Source organism: Propithecus coquereli, unplaced genomic scaffold (genome assembly GCF_000956105.1).
Source record: "Propithecus coquereli isolate 6110/MARCELLA unplaced genomic scaffold, Pcoq_1.0 Scaffold214, whole genome shotgun sequence".
Classification (NCBI taxonomy): Eukaryota; Metazoa; Chordata; class Mammalia; order Primates; family Indriidae; genus Propithecus; species Propithecus coquereli.
The window spans coordinates 5,975,751-5,996,044 of record NW_012146523.1 but is presented as its reverse complement, the minus strand read 5'-3'; the positions used below and the strand labels follow the sequence as shown (position 1 = coordinate 5,996,044).

General features: G+C 38.4%; 1 protein-coding gene across 4 annotated transcripts in view; it reads right to left on the bottom strand.

The window, feature by feature from the left end:
- The window catches only part of RBMS3 (RNA binding motif, single stranded interacting protein 3), a 725,478-nt gene that overhangs the window by 453,501 nt on the left and 251,683 nt on the right, over positions 1 to 20,294 (bottom strand). For all 4 annotated transcript variants that reach the window (XM_012644534.1, XM_012644536.1, XM_012644535.1 and 1 more), the window contains one exon: positions 7,442 to 7,533. In XM_012644534.1, coding sequence (XP_012499988.1) covers positions 7,442 to 7,533 — 92 coding nt within the window. The remainder of the gene's footprint in view (positions 1 to 7,441; positions 7,534 to 20,294) is intronic.

Here is a 20,294-nt window from a genome sequence, read left to right as displayed (position 1 = left end):
AACTTAGTTTTGCAGGGTACAAGATTCTAGGCTGGGCATTATTCTGTTTCAGAAGAGTGAGAATGGGGCCCCAGTCTCTTCTTGCTTGCAGGGTTTCCTTTGAGAAATTTGTAGTTATTCTGATGGGCTTTCCTTTGTATGTTACTTGTTTCTTTCGCCTTACCGCTCGTAGAAGGGCCTCTTTAGTGGCTATTTTGGTCAGTCTGATGACTGCGTGATGTGGTGTCTTCCCATTTGCATTGAACCTCCCTGGGGTCCATTGAGCTTCTTGTACCTATATATCTAGATTTTTAGCAAGGTCTGGAAAATTCTCCTCTATTAATTCTTCAAATAACTTATCCAGCCCTTGAGTGTTTTCTTTTTCACCTTCCAGAACCCCTATCACCCTCAGGTTCAGTTTTTTCACATAATCCCACATTTCTTGTAGGCTAATTTCTTTTCTCTTAATTTTCTGCTTGATCTCTGTGACTGACTTACTTAATTGGAAGGAATTGTCTTCAATCTCTGAGATTCTTTCTTCTGTTTGATCTACTCTGTTCTTGAGGCTTTCCATGGTGTTTTGTAGTTTCCTGTATAAGTCCTTTATTTCCAGGAGATAGGTTTGATTTTTCTTTAATATTTCAATTTCTTTAGTGAATTTTTCTTCCAAGTCCTGGATTTTTTTTGTGGTTTCTTTGTGTTGGTTATCCATTTTTTCTTGCATATCAATCAGTTTTCTTACAATCCATGTTTGAAATTCTTCTGTCATTTTAGTGTTCTGAGTTTGGTTAATGTACATTGCTGGGGAGCTGTTGTTTCTCTTTGGGGGTGTGCTTTCCGTTTGAGTCTTCATACTTCCAGAATTCTTTCACTGGTTCCTTCCCATTTGGATCAGTTGTTCCTCTTGCCTTTAGATTTTCTTTTGGATAATGACATGCCCTATTTAGTCTCTGAGCCAATTGGTGGTGTTTGTGGGTGAGATTCGACCACACCCTTTATGATGAATCAGTATATGCAGTAAAAGGGTGTGCAGGATGACCTCCCTGTCAGTAGGTGGCACTTGCAGGGAGGAGCGAGCTGTAGTGCTGTTTTGGGGTCCAGTAGCTAGCTCTTATTCTTCTAGAGAAGCCCTCTTGTGCCTCAGGAGGTGGGTGGGGCCCTGGGATTTCCAGGTGTGTCCTTATTCTCCACCTCAGTGGAGGGAGTGAGTCTGGGTGGGGCTAGGTTGGATAAGCCTGCCCTCAGGCTCCACCACTGCTGTTAGCAGGGTCAAAGGTCTACTCTTTGTTTGTGTGCAAAGCTGCCAGGAGGGGCTGAAATGGCTCCACTCAGCTGAAAGTCTGGGCTTGGGGGATGAGGCTGTCCAAGACTTGCACTCTGGAGCAGGTCTCGCTCCACTCCACCCTCCCCCTCTCCGTAGCCTCTCCCAGGCCTCTGCCAGCAAGCGGGACCTCAGGCCGATGGATCTCCGCTGGCTGTGATGTGGGCCAGGAGGTTCCCTAACCAGGATCGCGGCCTGAGCTGGATGCACAGCCCTCTTTTGGGAGGAGGGTTGCCACTCAGGCACGCTGATCTGCCCCTGAAGGCACACACTCCTCAGTAGGCTCTTTCACAGATCTCTCTTCTGTGCCCCGGGGCAGTGCGATCCTGACCTGTGTGTAAGGCGTCTGGTCTGCAGGCCTGTCCCCTGGACCCTGGAGATCAATCCCTGACCCTGCCAGGGGGAGGGGTGCTGGTCTTGAATCACCTACAGGGTGCCCAAGCTGGATCGATTTCACTCCACCTTGGGATTTGCCCCACTCTCCTGGAGTCCCCAGGCAAATAGCACCTGGGAGAGCTGGCGGGTAGGGAACTCGCAGTCTGAGTACCCCTCAATCTGCTGTAGGGCCCCAAAAGGAAAGGTCCCATTCCTTGGAGATGCCTCCGTGTGATGGCTAAATTGTCTCTCTGGGCACCCACTGGTAGGGAGGGGGAAGGAGAGAATGGAGCACTACGGCATCTGCTGCTAGGCTCGGGTCTGCGCTTGGGGCGGTGCCCCGTTGGGGCTGGGAGCACGGTGCTAGGTCTGCAAGAGGCCACTGCTCACTGGGGGCAGCTGTCTCTGGGCTGGTGTCGACAGATTTCTCCAGCCGCTCAGGAGCCCACCCACAGTCCGAGATGCGAGGGAGGGGGAAGTTAACCGCTCCACCTACCCTTGTCGATGGTCTCCAAGCCTCTCGGGACCTTTCTCCTTCCAGTTCTCCTCCGCAAGGTCTTCCCGTGGAGTGTCCTGTAGTTTCAGGCACCCTTCCTTCCGACCCTCACCCGATCTATGTTTCTCTGGTAGGTTATTTTTTTCTCTTTCTTCTAAAATTCGTCTTTTTTGCAAAGACACTCTGACTGGCAGCTTTTCTAGTCTGCCATCTTGGTTCCTCCCTCACATTTGCTTTCTTATATTCATTAATTTTCACTTTTCATCTTCTCATATTCCACGTTAAAAATCCACTCATTTTGTTTTTTTCTTAAGAGAACTACTATCAGGGTCATTGATTTATAGGAGAGAATTCCTTTTGTGTGGTCCTAATCTAGTTCTCTACTAAGGTAGACATAATATTTTTATATCATCCCTGTCAAAGTACTTGCCATCCTCTTGGACAGTTGGTACCTTTTGTGATCCCTCGACTTTGATTTATTCTACATATCCCACTGTGGAGTGAATCACCTTTGGGAATTCTCATGGCAGTCCTGGTAGTAGGCAAGAAGCATCATCTGAAGGCCCAGAGAGGGAGTAACTTGTTTTTTACAGACCTTTCATCTGGAATAAGATATATTGTGTTTACTCATGTTTGGAATTGACAGAAAGCAAATATGAAAGAGGCCTGTTAAGCTTGAGATAATGCAAAACTTGGCTGGTAATAATTGGTGACTGTTTAATATGTAGAGCATTTCTGAAGTCTCTAAATTTATACCAAGGGACAGTCTGTTTCCAAAGCCAAATAGCCCCCAGCGAGGCCACAGTGAGGCCATGGGGAATGAGGGGCAAATGAGATCCCTCTGGATGGCAGAATCAGAGGTTATTTGATTGTATAACCAAGGAACTCAATGCATTAACAAAGCAAGAATTCTATTCCTGCCCAGCAGGATTTGGTATGTGTCAGAGATTAGTGATTAATGTTTTCTTTTTTTCCCATTCTCTCCTTTCCTAAATAGTAGTTTTCCTTTAATTGTATCTATTCTGTTGTTTGTCTATCATTCTATATTGTGGAAGTTCAGACAGATAACTTATCTTTTAAAGTTATGGGTTACTGAGCTGTGAGGAACAGCCATGGCCTGAGGGAGATGCTGGCATCGCCAGATGTAGCAACGGGATAAAGTGTGGAGGTGGACTCCCCTGAGGAAGGGATTAATGCATGCCACTTAAAACATATGTATGGGAATAATGGTGTCATGGATGTTGGATAGCCAAGGGTATAAACGATTCTTAATTTTCTCAACTACAGAGGCAAAGAAGCTAAAATACTCATCATCTCATGTTCTCTTGCAGCAAAGGTGGAACCATGTGACTCAGTTTTGCCCTTGGAGATGTAAGCACAAGTTGCTGAGTTGGTAGTTGGTATTCTATAGAAGGCTTCGAAAGCACAAGATAAACCATAATGCTCCTTCAGCCATTTGCTCTTTTCTCTGTTTCCTGGATTCACTGAGGATACAAGAATTGGAACTTTAGAAACCACACTATAAATGTATGACTTAACTGCCAATGGCAGAACAGCCTTGATCCTTGATGCTACCCCAAAGCGTTTGCCCTTCACTGCCTTTCTATGACCTTCTTAGTGCATGAGTAAAATAAACACCTGTAAGTTAAGCTATTATGAACAGAGTTTTCTTCATCTTTTTTTTTTTTTTTTTTTTGTCATGCTTACAGAGACATGTATTCCTTGGCCAATAACTTTCTTTCATATACTTTGAAGTTGGAACGTTAACAGCCAAAACTCTTAGCCTAGCGCTGTAGCAATCTGGGAGACAGAATGAATGTTAAAAATTCAGAATAAAAAGAAAATTTTATTCAATCTTGATTCTCCAATACCCAGTTCAGTGCCTGGCATATAGTAGGCAATAAAAATGTTTGCTGACTGGTGCTATTTATTATATAGTTTCAAGAAACTAATTTGTAATAATACAACACCTAAAACATGAATTAGAACTTATTGAATGTTTAGTGGCAAATTTGAATTTAATGCATAATAACAATACAATAATTAACATTTATTCAATTCTTACCCTAGGCACTATGCTCATTTTTTTGTGTGTTTTAAAAAAATTCTCACGGCAATCATATAATCTAAGTATTATTATTAGAGAGTTTCAGAGATATTTAGATAATTTAGCCAAGGTCACACAGGCAGGTGGTACCAGAGCCAGGATTCAAGGACAAGTTTATCTCCCTCCAAACCTATGCCCCTAACCACTATGTATTAGTAAAATATTCTAAATCTGCTGTCCTAAAAGAAACATATCCTTTGATCCTGAAAAACCCTTTTTGGCAGAACAGCAAGTATATAGAAAATGTTTGTCTGTGTTAATGGTTATACATTACTAATCAATTACCACTTCCTAGATGATTCGTTATTTAATTCTTTTTAGTTGACAAATCAGTTGGATTTTTCATATGCACACATTGAAATAAGTTAGCTAAATAAAGCTATTCACACAGAGAGTTTCACGTTATCTCTAGGTTGCTGCTGGGAACCTAGATTATTTGTAGCATTTTTATTTTAAAATCCTGGAGTCATTAAAATGTGACACCACAAACTGTATAGTAGGATATTGATAAGAACAAGGATGCAGGGGGTGATTCAGTAGATACTTAAATTGCAAAAAATATAGTGCAAGTCTCACACATCCTGCAGACTACAGGTTTAAATGATAATAAATAATAGTTATCACAAAGACAAAGGAAAAAATGCCATGAAATCCAATAGCCCAGTGAGAAATCTGCTAATACAGGTGGTCAAGCTTATCCCATTTCATTGTCAAAGGGAGGCTATTTATTTGCTTCTGGATAGTTAAATTACAGTCATTCATTGCTGAAAGTTTTCTAGCAGGCAGATGTGAATCTAAAGCTCTAGTCTTTAGAGACAAACTTTGTGAGAAAAAGAGAATAAGGATGTATTTGTTTCATAGGCAGCACAATTGATAAGGTAAAAATCTTTGAGCTACTACAGAAATACAAGCAACTTTAAACATTCCAATTGGAATCTCCTTACTGTGTTCCTTGGGCATGGACCAAGGGCCAAAATTCTGGCTAGAAAAAATAATCATATTAGAGGCTCTTTAAAATATTTCCTCTTTGATAGCCTCATGACTAGGTCATTAGAGTATGTGTACAGTGTGTGTGCATGTGTGTGTGTATGTGTGAGAGAGAGAGAGAGAGAGGGAGAGAGAGAGAGGGAGAGAGACAGAGAGAGATACCTTGCACCTACCAGTATGCCCCCAAACAGAGGGGAACTCTTCATAATGCTTCCTTAGAAGTTATGAAATCAATGTCGACTTTGTTTTACTGTTGCACTATAAGATACTAGTGGTTTTTATCCAATAACTAACTAACTTACTATATATTCTGAGAACATTTGAAACAGTGGAGATTATGTACCCTCTTTTCATTATTTCTACACTTCTACAGTAGAGTAACTTCTAAAATTCAGGCATTTACCAACAGAATATAGCAAAGATATTCCAATATCAATTTTTATAAGCATTTTTGTAATCATTTGCTTGCCAACAGGTGTTGCTATCAGTCCAAATTGAAGTTATATATTTTGTATTACCTAACAGCTATATTTTATCATTTGTTTTTCTGGGTACAGGAAGTTGCTTAAGTTGCTATTGACTCTTTGCCAAGTAACCTTTAAACCAAGACATGTACATAATTTCCTTATTAATTAAAAATATTAACTTCATCAATCTTAGTTCATGACCAAATCCAAAGCTTCCAGGCATAATCCTTATGAGGAATAAATTACACAGCTGAAGGAATTCAAATTCTAATTTATACTGCTTGAATAACAATTCATATGTTATAAAGGACAATGAGTCCACCAAAGTAATCTACATGGGAAGTGACTCGCAAAAAAAGGTTAACAGATATGGGCTGTATCAGCTTGCTAGAAGACATCTGAAGATGAAGGAACCAAATATTCCTCTTATTATCTGAGGTTGAAATTGGAAAATGCTATCAGAGAATGTTAGTAATCATAACAAAATCCAAATGACTGAAAATTTGATTACTTCATTATTATATCACTCAGCTCTTATGGGAATAGTTAAGTATAAGTATATACATGAATATATTAATAGCATAAATACATTAGATCAAGATCTCAATGTCACTTGGCTATTCTACCTAAAATTTTGAGAATCTGGAGATAAACAATTTCAGTTCTATTAATCAGAAAAAATATTTAAAAACTTAGGTTGCATGTGAACAAATCCAAAATGACCATTATTTTAAAGTAAATATCTACCATGTATGCATATATTATAAATAATTTTTCAAACTTTTTATTTAGAAATAATTATAGATTTACAGGAAGATGAAAAGACAGTCTAGAAAGATCCCATGTGTCCTTTAGCCAGTTTCCCCAAAGGCTACCTACATTAACATAATTATAGTACAATATCAAAACCAGGAAATTGACATTGGTATAATATGTGTATATAGTTCTATGTTACATTATCACATGTACAGTCTTGTAACCAGGATGTAAAACTTTTATAAATGCTTTCATTTATTTTTTTAGATACAAAAATGCATTATAATTTCAGATAGAAGGTTCCATACTACTTATTCTACATAACAATAAATAATAATCGAAAGTTACCAATATCTAGGAAATTATTATTTAGGAAAACTCTATATATAAAGGCCAAAGTGAAATTCTAGCAATACAGACAAGGTATACTTCAATTAAACTCATTTTCCTGCACAGATCAGATAACTCTATCATTCAACAGTCAGCTCTCCCCAATATGAGAATGAAAGAAATCTTTAGCACACAATTCACAAAAGACAACTTGCTAATACTACTACTCTAAAACTCTGTTTACCAGCAAAAGTCCGAGATACTCATACATAGACACAGACACACACCTACTTTCTCAGGCAGAACAGAACACTTCATGAGTGTCCTTAAATCACTAATGAGCTTACCATAACAAAAAAGTACATTAATAAACATACATAAAGAAACTGAAATAAATCAGCCAGATTCTTCCAAGTCAAATCTATTGTGGAGTGAGTTTCTTATTTTCCCTAACAAGTAAATATAAACCAAATTGTTACAAATCCCACTTCTGAGTCAGCTCACAGTAAAAGAGAAATATTTGATCTCTCTCTCTCTCTCTCTCTCTCACACACACACACACACACACACACACACACACACACACACGCACACATGCAATCAAATCTAGACATCAATCTTACCTTGGCCATCTGTGCCTGCACGCCATTTGCCTTGAGAGATGCTACCGCTTTCTGTGCAGCTGCGGGACTGTCAAAATCTACAAAACCATAACCTGTGAAAATACAAAACCCCTTGTTAATACTCAAAAAAGCTGCATCTCTATCATACTGATGAAATGCAGCTTTAGGGTCAGACTTGCATTAATTTCCTCTGAGACAGGACCCTGTTAAGGGTGGCGAACCTGCAGCCTCAAGGCCCCACGTGGCCCTCAAGATCGCCAATTTCAGCCCCTCAACCAAATCCAAATTTTACAGAACAAATCCTGGGATTTGTTCTGTGAAGTCTGGATTTGGTCAAATGGATCCAGAGGCCACATGTGGCCCCAGGGCCACAAGTTCCCCACCCCATTACTTTCTTCAGTGGATTTTCTACAAAAGTGAGGAGCACAAAAAGCTGGAAAATATAGAAAGTCTATCTCTAAGTTAATTTTTTAAACCTCAAAACATTGATGTTAACAAAAGCCATGATACGAACTTGCATAAGGTTATCAACTACAACAGCGCCTGGCACAGAGTAGGCATTCAATAAACACGTTGCCTGCATCAATAAATAAAGGCTGTCAATGAGAGTTAGAATTTAAACCTAGTTCCATTTGATTACTATGTTCCTCCATTACAAGACCTTGTCTCTTTCAATGACAATTTCTTAACTATTCTGGCTGTTAAGTGATCAGTGATAAAGAGTGATTAGAGAGATAAATATTCAAGTTTCTTTTAAAAAATAAGAAAAAAAGAACTTCCGTCACTTATTGGTTATTAGGGTAGAATCTGAAAAGGGAGTAAGAGTTGCCTGTACTGTGCTGATTGTGTGCTTATGTGGATGTGTATATACGGTGAAGCCAAAGAAATAGCCAGTAAAACAGAATCAATGAAAAGGCAATTTTGCATGCCTTAAGCGAGCTGATATTAGTCCAGAGCTTAGCCTAACAGCAACATAAACTGCAAAGCATATTTCATAATATAAATGCTCAAGAATGCGTATGAGGGCAGCTTTGTTTGGCACGCCTAAAAAGCCCACCATACGTATCCTCCACCTCTTCTCATCTGTCAGGCAGGGATTTGTCTGTATTCTCACACTTGTCTCATTTAGAAGTTTCAAGGTGAGCCACCGAAGCAAACCTACTAACCATGTACTGTGACACTGCCCTCCCGCCCCAAAATAACCAAAGAAGAGTGCAAGGGAATTCAATTACCAAGTTGTTTCTTTTAATTAACTTTTTAATTTTCTCTCCTCGAATCTCGTCTTCTTTTTCTCCCTCCCAGCATGTTATCCTAAAATGAACTTGTTACACAGCAGTGTACCATAAAATGCTCTTGAAAAGCTGAGCAGAGAAGCTGTGAAGTTTGTATTTCTAATCCAAGAGGAAGTCTGTGCTGTAAGTACTGCTAATTCTTCTCTTCCCACAAAATTCAAACTAGGTGGGTAATATGAGTATCACCACCCACTAAGATGAATAAAAGAGGGGGAAAAAACAGAAAGAAAAGGCAGAAATAGTTAAGAAGTGGAATCATGGGGAGAGGAAAGCAAAACTAAAATTTGGACATTATCGCCCATATGCCAGTTGCTGTGCTGGGTATTTGACACACTGACGACTGGTGAAGCCGTAATAACTTCCTGCGCTACTGGCCTCATGCACGTTCTACATATGAAGAAACTGTGACCTAAAATCACAAGCCACTGGGTGGGCAGATTCAGGATTTGAAGCCAAGTCTGCATATGCTCTTTCAATTACACCATACAACAAAATGCTTTACAATCCCACTTCATAAACTATTTCTACTAGCCTCTGAAGTGCACCCGGCAGAGGCTCAATTCTTGAGAATTGCTTAAATTTGGAAGTTAAGATAGGGAATAAAACAATTCTATAAAAGGATTCAACCAAGTTCATTTAATTAGTACATTTGTTAATGGCGTGGTTGAGTTCTACTGAGAACTCTCTAGATGAGGTTTGGACAAGCATCTCCTTCCACCTAATACTTTGGTCAATCTTCCTCATCCATTCCTAGGCTCTTTGTTCATTCAGTAATGAAATTCTTTGTCAGGCACAGTGTGAAGTGTAGGGAATATAATGGTGGGAAAAAATAGCCTCAGTTTCCACTCTAAGCAACTTAGAGTTGAGTTGGGAATGGACAAGAACCAAATAACCATACAAATGAACCTGGAATTACAGAATGGCATGTCCTGTTTGAGAGGAAATGAGAGCATATAATATAGAATCTAACTATTGCTTGTTCATTATTGAATGTTTTAAGGAAGCAGTGGCATGAAATGATCTGCATTTTTATTAATACAATTATCATCATAGTTGGAGATGGAATTGTTGTGGGAGAGGTGGGCAGACAGAGTGGGAACAGCTATGGCTTAGGGGCTCCTGCAGCAGTCCAGAGGAATGGCAGCTGGCAGGAAATGGATGGGGTGAAATGGAGGGTGTGAGTTATATTTTGAAGGCAGAATTAACGGGACTTGGTGATGGATTGATTGGGTTGAGAGTAAGGGAGATATAGCCAAGTAGTACTACTGGGAATTTGTTGCCATAAGCCATTGGGTGAGTAGAGATGTGATTTACTGAAGTGGGGAGACTGTAGGAGGATCCAACAGCAGACAGGGAAAATTAAAATATTAGTTTGAGACATCTTGAGTCTGAAATGCCTGTGAGACATCTAAGTAGAAATGTCAAGTAGCAGTTGGATATACTAGGCTGGTGCTCAGAATAAGGGATGGTAGTGGAGATACGAAGTAGGAAAGCAACAGCATAAAGGTGTTATTTACAGAGATAGAAATAGACCAAAATGCCTAAGAGTAAGTATTAAAAGGGCCCAGGTTTAAAACTTGAATAACTTCAGCATTTAGCATCAGATAAGAAAATGAGATTGCAAAGAAGGCTGAAGGAGAATCAGAGGAAGAAGGAAATGGAAAGGGAATAGGATGTCTGAAAGCCAAGGTTAAGAACATGTTCCAAGAAGGAGGGAGAAATCAACTGTGTGAAATGCCACCGAAAGTGTGAGCAAGGAGAGAGCTTGAAGATGTCCACGTGTTTAGAAACATGGATGTCGTTATCATGACTTGCTTCAGGCAAGGAGCAGGGACTGAAGCCTGCTAGAGTAGTCGAAGAATAAGAGAAAGATGAGCCGGAAGGTTTGCAGGTCTCCTTGCAGTTATCTTGGCTGCAAAGGAGAATTAAGAGACAGATTTAGCTAACAAGGGATATGAGGTCAACCGAGTTGATTTTGCTTGCTTGCTTTAAGGTAGGAGATGCTAAACCTGTGTGTTTGTGTGTGTGTGTGTGTGTGTGTGTACACACGCACACGTGTGTATTCCCCACCTGATTCCAGTGTGAAGCCGGGGTAGAGAAATGCTGAGTATTCATTTAAGTTATTCAACAAATATTTATTGACCACCTTCTATAGGATAGTTATCATTCTTTGTAATTTTTAATATTGATAGGAAAGATCAAGCAGAAAATGAGATTAAAGCTTCAAAAGGACAAGGGGATAATTTATAGAACAATATTTCTGAGTAACTGAAGGGGTAGAGGGATATGGAACACATCTGACATATCTGAAAGTGCTGCCCCTTTGCTGAAAGAGGGACCCTCCCCTTTGCCCTCTGTAACTGGAAAGAGGAAAAAAGAGCACTCTTGGTGACTAGGTGTTATTTCTTTGTAATCCCTGGGTACTGGGACTGTAGACGGTATCTAACACATAGATTATGCTTAATCAGTATTTTTCAAAATATATTGATAACATATTTAAAAGATTCCAACTTCATGGCACTACCATGGGGATTAACGGATAAAAATATTTATTAATAGTTTTCAACTATAAAGAACAATATAAACGCTAAGTGGTCAGAGTTCTGTTTCAGCCATGCTGCCGCCCAGCAAGGCAGCCCAGGGTCTCAAGACTCCCATCATCTGCTCTAGTGCGGCTTCCTCCCTTTCCTTCCACCCCCGCACGTTACACAGGATATTGCGAAATCAAGATGCTGACCTCCAGGGCTGAACTCCAATCCAAACAGAGGAAATTTCTGTGAAGGCATGAGACACCCCAAGCTTTCTCTGAATCAGGGAAGTTATGCTAAACTTTGTGAAAAGTGTGCTTATAAAGAGTCATCACTCCAGCAGGAGAGAGAGTGGCCACTTTGTACAAAACAACTGTTCCGATGGCTCCACACCAAGAGAGGAGCAAAGATTCCATAAACAAAATTATACATAAACGACAAGCTACCGAATCTGAAATATTTCACTGAGTTATGTGTTTTTCATATATATCTACTTTCACTAGTTAGAATGAAAGTTGAGGTAAAAATGTCTCAAGCAACTCTGAAAAATACTCCCATTCTAGAAATAACCATCGCATCCCTGAGTTTTACATGACAGTAGACACTACATCACAATCAGAAGAAAACAAAATGAAATATGAGACTGCCCCTAAAGAATAATGATGCATTTACTAAGGAATAAAGCCACTTTAATTTGGTCTGGTTTGGTTTCAATTTGCTTTCCTTAATGACAAATAATCAAGTCTGGGTACAGCAACCCCTGTACCTACATCTGGTGTGGGGAAGGGTAGGGAGATTAGTTCAGCTCCAGCAAATAATGCTTTATGGTAACTGCTAAAATCCTCAACAAAACAGCCGCTAATGCTAACCATCGGAAACTCCGGCCCCAGTGGCTGTAAGCCCACCCGTCTCACTCTCTCAATTATATAATTAAGCTTGGCAGCAGGCTCAAATGAATTAAAACTGAATGTCACTGTTTTCTCCACACACCCCTGTCCTTGTTTTTCTTCCTTGTCAGGGGGAGAAGGCCAGCAGTTCTGCAATTAGCGGGAAGCAGAGCAGTGAGAAAGAACCAACTCTGTGATAATTAGGTCATTTGCCAAATGTACTCGTTCCATTGGCAGATATAATCAATGCTTTCCTGAAATGCTTTAAACCTGTGTGTTAATTTAAAGTTTTCCTGTTTTTTTATTGCACTGAAAAAGTGGTGAATTTATAGAATACATATATTTATTTATATTTTATATATTTATTTATACAGAATATAAAGAATATATATTTATGTATATATAAATATAATATATATAAATATATGTGATATATTATTTATATATTTTACATAATATATGCAATATATTTATATATAAATATCATATTTTATAACAGAATTCTACAAATAGTACTATTGCCCAGAGGGTTCTTGTTTTGTTTACTTTAGTGCATTTGCAGACATCTTCTCTGAGACCTCTGCCATTCATCTGAACCACTGTGTGACAATCCATTTGGAATTTCATTAAAAGTCTCTTTACCACCTTCAACAGCTTATTTGATATTTCTATGTTGCTGCCTTAAATTCTCTATTTAAATGTTTATTTATTTACCACCTTTGGGATTGTTCTCTATATGTGTGTGGGGGGCAAGAGGTAATGAAAAACAAGAATCCGTGCTTTGGATTTGCAGGGGCATCAATAGTCAGCCAGGGGAGACTTGCTCTCAGAATGTAACTGCACTCTGAATTTCACATTTGTATTGTCCTTCCTCTTCAGAATGACTGTCATAAAAGCCCACTTGAAACACAGATGGCTTGATGTAACACCCAAATTCTTTCAAAGACGATCCAGCTGTGAGTCAAATGTGATTTCTAAACAGAATAAGTGAGTACTTTGGCTAAGGATTATGCATTCAACCGAAATGCTACTCAAATTTAACAGGTGAAGATGTTTAAGAATTGTCCTTCCATAAATTCCTCCTCCTTCCATTTAGTCTTAACAACATTCTGTGGCTGTTGTCAGAGCTCAGATCAGGAAGACTGAGGTGCAGGGAGGGAGGGGTGGTCGGCAGGAGGGAGACATGATTTGCAGGCTGCCTGGAAGTCTGGGGGAGCCTAGGCTGCCTCCGTGCCTCTGGAGTTCTGCTGTATTTCTATTGCATCCCCCAAATATTAAATGACTACTGAATATCTTTCCTTATTATTGGATTTCCTAGTTCTCTGCCTGTGTGATCACAGAAGGTAGTCAAAGACAGCACCGATATCTTTTTTTTTTTTTTGAGACTGGTTCTTGCTCTGTCTTCCAGGCTAGAGTGCAGTGGCATCATCATAGCTCACTGCAACCTCAAACTCCTAGCTCAAGGCATCCTACCACCTAGCCTCCGGAGTATCTGGTACTATAGGCACACACCACCACACCTGGCTAATTTTTCTATTTTTTGTAGAAATGGGGGTCTTGCTCTTGCTCAGGATGGTCTTGAACTCCTGATCTCAAGCAATTCTCCTGCCTTGGCCTCCCAAAGCACTGATATCTTTATTGCTACTTTTCTGCTTATAAAAACAAACTAACAAGAGAACCTCATCATTTCTTCAGTATCTTCTTTTGCATCCATTTCCTGTGAGTGATCATTACAGTGAAGCCAGGATACCATAGAAGAACCAAAGCAATAGCCATATGGCCTACCTTAGATTTTTTTAAAAAATAAATAAATAAAAGCAAAAGACAAATCCTGCCGAAATGCAAAAGCCAGAGACAACAGTGCTTATCATGACAGAAAATTCTAAACCATGACAATATGAAATCACCTCTGCTTTTAAATACCTTTAGACTATAGGATTCAACGACTTTATATAGAAAAGAAACTGCGTATGGACTGCCTGTACAAAAGGCTGCAGCTTAGCAAATAGAGGCAAATAAGATGGGTAACGATGCCCATTATACACAAAACAGGCTTCTTCACTTCATACCCCTGATGTTCCGGCTTGTCTAAACATTCTGATAGTCTAGTGATAGAAATACTAAAACAAGACATCGGCTTTCGGAATAGGGTTTGCCTATTACTAGTGAATATTTGAACCATGATGTGACTCTCCTGTTATTACTATTAAATTTACTAAGCATCTACTGTGCGCAAGGATGATAGTGTACTAGATGCTGTAAGAAAAACAAAAACAACTCTAACATGGCCCTTTCTGCAAAGACTATGATTTAGTAGAGTTGGTAAAGAAATTTCAATCCAGTGGAGTGTCCTCTTATGCATAGGGGTTAAGTTAGGTGAGCATATGCAAAATGGCATGTAGTCAAAACTATCTTCACATTATTGAACTAATTTCCTGTAGTACAGTATACTATGCATAGTTTTGGGTACATGGTACAGTTCAAAAGCTGAACAACTGAGCTAGGATACTCTCAATGAGTGGCATGATAATAAATTTATCCACATTCTAAATTTACGTATATACATATGCATTATTCTATCTTTCCATCTCTCAGTTTCTATGCATAGTTAAAATGAATTAAGTTAAACACAAGGTATAGAGAGGAATCACTACCATATAAAAGGCAGAAAGAAAGAGTAAGCATTATGAATGGCAACAATTTGTTCCAGGTGGGGGCAAACTCAGTACATTTTGTGCATAAATGACAAAAGTGAAGACTGGGGAAAAGAAATTAGGTCCCAAATGGCATTTCCCAGCAGAATAAAACAATTACAAAGAAAGACAAATTTAGGGAGCAAAGTATTTAGTAGTATGGCACTTTAAAATGGGACACTTTCTGATTCCATTTATGTTACACAAAAAATCTTATTAAACTAAACACAAATTCAAATCCCAAAACTCACTTCCCTCTTCACCATGTTCAATTGATTTTTAAATGAGAGAAATTGCTTCTTTATACTGAATAAAGTCAAAATTACGATCAGGATGATTATTTATGGGCTTAGTGCAATCACTATGCTTTATTAAGATTAAAGAAACTCACTGATTTTCCAAGGTCCAAGCATTATTTTATTACAATATTGCAGAGATTAAGGGAGCAGTCTTATTGGCTGTAAATGGGCGGATTAACCTCTGTGAACCATCTAGTAAAGCTTTCCTTTGCTAACTGGCAGTATTTAAGTATACAGATATATATCTTGTGTGAATCATTGGTCCTATGTGCTTCTTCCATCGAAACAGCAGGAGGTACAAGTGGGTAACGGTGACTGTAGAAACAATCCCAGGGTATTGATAAACAATTCCATTGAGTTTATAACTCTGATGGAAGCAAGCTATAACTGAACACTTTAAATGTAGCTCTATGATCCCCAGCCAATGGTAGGGTAGGCAAACCTGACTAAGATTTTATCCCTGGGTCCCCCATCCTTCCCCTCCTCTCCTTGCTCTGGCCTTACAGGTAGAACTGTAAGACCATTCCTCCATGCAAGGAATAAGGATAATGACCTCAGTGTGTGAGCATCAACTGGAGGATAACCTCCCTGCCCCTTGCCAGGCATCATAATTTAATGCACATTCACAATCACTGGCTCCAGCAAATGGCCTGGAAGCATATTTCTACTTATCCCTACTTATTCCTTTCTACAACAGAAACATCCCTTTCCTCATCATCCATTCATCTTCAGAGGATGGGCCATTGTAGTAAAACTAGGCAACCACCCAGAGGAATGCATTAAGTAACTCAGCATAGACAGGAGGAAAAATGAATCCTACATGTAAAATAATCCGTTTAAGAAGCATGTATTCCCTGAGAGTCTCTGTTTTTGTGATACTCCACATTCTGGATATTCCCCCCACCAACTTGTCACTCCATCTAAATTGCCATATAAAGCCTTATGTGGTTTTGAACATCATTATTTTCCTGGGAAAGGACTCCATCCATGATTTCCTCCTTCAATACCTTTGACAAAACTCACTTGTAAGCTCTCAGGAACATTCTATTTGACTACAGTTGTGCATTTCGTAATTTATACTCACGTTTTATTGAATATACTCCTCAGTCACATGTTTATAGGCTTTATTCCAAATATTTTTAATAAATGTCCTCAAATATTGTCCCTATCCCTGTGAGACATGTTGGCTTTTACAACTTCTTAGATACCAAATTACTTTTCTCCACTTCATCTGATAAACGAAATACAATTCTATTTTTGGATTAGAATTTTAAAAAATCAAAAAAACTTTATGTGTACACACATGCAATTTGAGAGTGACAAATTTACATCATAAAAAAAACAATCAAGCCAAACAAAACTGTATTCAATGAAATATCAATTTCCTTCCATCTAGACTTTGGTGCTTTAGTGTATGTTTCCAGCAAACTGTCCTATGATTTCTTCATATGACTCCACTTGGAATGGCAACTAGAACTAATTCTTGAGCTCTCACTATTCTGTGGATTATAAATTCTCAGGTATTTATGCAGAAATAAAAATATAATTCTTGCTACCAAAAATTATGAAATGAAAAGATGTATAGTTGAGATTTTATAAATGGATCCCAATTGTATATTTTTTCCTTGACATGAATAGTGGTTGTTTTCTTCTAATTTTAAAAGTTATACGATTTTATTTTAGAAATTCCAGACACTACAGAGAGAAATTAGCTATGATGCCACCACCCAAAGATAAATTGTTAATTAAAATTGCTTTTATTATTAACCAAAATGTTATTAGATTATGCACACAATTTTGTCATCTGTTTTCTCTGAGCAACACACATGACTGCCTTTCCAGATCAATAAATATGGACATATATAATCCCTTCAATCTAATATCTTCAGCATTTCAATTGCTTAACTCTTCTTTAAAGATTTCCGAGCTCCACAGTATACCTTAGCTAAATGTCTCCTAACTTGCGAAACTTATTTTATTCCAAGATTTGGAAAGATTTTCAAAATTAATAAAATAGAAATAGACAATGCTTTCAAAGCCTCCTCGACTTTAACCAGTGATTTTTCCTAAGTTTTTTGTTTCATTCAAAGATGTTTCAAAAAAGAACTTTTATACATTGCAGAAGCCAGTTACATCAAATTCAAACACCCATCTCCTTAAATACAGGGGATTGGAAGCCTATTTTCCCTTTCATTGTAGTTAAGTTGGATCCATCTCAAAGGAATTTTGGAAACATGTCAGAACTTTCTGAAACAAAGCTTGAGATCTGTGATTTAAAAAGAATACCAAGAGTTTGAATAGTTATGTCATTATACCATGATTACGCATTTAGTTGTAAGTTCAAGTGGTGGGTTCTGGCATTTCTCTCAGAATTATACCTGGGCTACTTTTTTTTTTTTTAAATCTAAAACTTTTCCTTCTTTCTGAGACAATCCAGTGACTGATGTCTCTAGTCAGCTGTCTTGCCCCTATAATTTTTTGTTGAATAGTCAATGGCATATTTTCCCCAAGGAAATTTTACTATAATTTGTAAGTTGGTGTGCTTGCTGATAGCACCAACTTTTTTGTGTCCCTTTAAATAGCTGGTGATTCATGACTTAACAGCTGAGATCTTCTCTCTTTTTGACAGCATCCTAGTTGTAAAATAGAATGGTATTTCAGGATCCTAGGACATGCTGGTTGAGATGCAGTTTAGGGAATCATTTAGTGTAGGATGTTTACATATAATTGTCATAACTAGGGTCCAAGACCTGGATCACTAAGGAAATGGCTCTGCAAGCAGAAACCAGAGGGGCCTCATCTGGATGGTTTTCTACTTCGCTACTCAAATGCAATCTATGGATTGGCAACATTAGCATCACTTAGGAGATTGTTAGAAATGCAAAAATTCAAGCCTGCCCCAGATCTACTGAATCAGGCTCTACATTTTGACAAGATATTTAGGAGATCCACATGTACTTTAAAGATTGAGATACCCTGAACTCCAACAAGCCACTTAGCAAGTCAGGACGGCACCTACTATTCTCATAAAACTGCAGAGAGAATGGGGATCTTAGAAGTCATCTCTTCCAACCTCTATCTGATCTTCGTATCTCCCTGCAGTCCCTTTGCCAAACACTCCTCCAGGATCTACCTCGACAGTTCTAACATTAGGGAGTACACAGTCTCCCAAGGCAGCCTATGCTAGACAAGTGTATTTAATAGAAAACTATTTATTTGAGTTGAAGGGCAAAAATGTTGCCATCATGCAGCCTGAATTCAAATCCTAGCTCCATTATTTGATAGCAATGAGTCCTTAGGCACAGAACCCTCAACCAAAAATAAGGGTAATAATAATATTACCTAAATTCTATGTTGGCTCTGGGTATTGAATGAGTTTAAGTGCACTTAAGCACCTGGACTAATGCCTAAGGCATCCTCTCTCTCTAACTCCCTCAGCTTCTTTGTCCTGAAATCTCACACCCTAATTTAATCCATTTGTCTTAAATACATTCTAAGAGACAAACTAGACAAGTATATTCCTTTCCTCATACAACAAACTTTTATATTTTTAAAGACAGCAATCCTTCTTCTCCTGCTTATATTTGCAAAATGAATATTTGAAAATATAGGCTACAGGCTATTTTTACATAATAGCCTATTTCAGAACAAGTGCATGCCCTCCTTCTCTCTCTCTTTTATATTTGTCCATCAGAGATATACCTAATTCTGTCTAGTTACAAAGTTCAAATTGGCCCTACATTAATTCATCTCTTTAAAAAAATAATGTTCATTTGAGGAAGCAGGTAGCCAATGTGAAAAATGATTATACATTAAATGTATTATGCAAATTCCAGTGAACATTTTATGCACACTGGATAAAGAATCAAATTAAAGTCTCATAACCCTTAGAAAATTAAAGTTAGCAAGCACAGAGGTTGATTTGCCCTTGAACACAAAAACTGCTAAGGGCAGACATTCCCCCATCATTTCCACAAAACTGAACCATTTCTGAAGGTTTCAGATTAAAATAAGAAATCCCTTGGGAGTCATAAAGATCAGCTATTTTTACAGGAATAATTTGGAGTTGCAATCTTAAAGCGTTATGAGTTGGAAGGAATTCGTGAACTTCTGTGTCATATTTTGAAAAGCTAATATTCCAGGTAATCGGCCAGTTGAGAACACCAAAAATTGCATAGAGACAGAGGATGCAGGAAGGAGGGAAAGGATTTCTCAAGGATAAGCACAGGAGTACTGATTTACACAGCTTTACTCCTAACAAACGTGGCAGTTATGCAATAGACCACTGTGCTCCTTCGATTTTCCTTCACTCGATGTAATAATAGGACATAATAGTCATCTTCCTATTACACTTCTGTGTCCCCTCTTTGCAGCTTGCCAACACTGATTCTACCACTGGACTCCCCACAGAGAAATAATGGACTATTAAGAAAGATAATGGAGAGGGTCTGTACAGCATTTACCTATTGGAGGACAGAGTAACTATCACAAGCATTTCATTAAATCAATAAGCAAACAAGGGTGTGAAGAAGGTAGGTCGGAAACCCGATTCTGCCCCCAATTTTCACACGTGGAGACAGGATGTGGGCTCCAGTGTTAAGAATAGTGCATTCATTCATCAACTCCTGGAAATCAATTTCTTTTCCTGTTCATCCTTTTTGGGAACCAGGCAAGATGGAAATATAAAAATATTGCTATTGATTTAACAAATGCTCAGTGAGGTCCTTTTATGAATTCTGAGCTAGGTGCTATGGGGGGATAAAAAGACAAATGAGATGTGGTTTCTCTCTTTAGGGGATATGCAAGTCTAATGGAGAAACAGCCATTTAACACCATGACACTCATTAAAAGCTCTATGTGGTATGCTTATCGCAATACAGAAACCTATAGCATGTAGCAAGATACTAGAAAGAAGGCTTATTTCTTACTAGGATAGAGATAATTGAGAAGATGAACTTGAGAATTTTAAAATTGCTGTCTTTTTTTCTTATTCTGTAACTTTTTAATCAACTTCATTGAAGTGTAATTTATATATGTTAAATACCCATTTCAGTGTACATTTTGATGAGTTTTGACCAATATATTCACCTGTGTAACTACCACAACAATCAAGACACAGAACACATTCGTCACCCCACAAAGTTTCTTTGTATC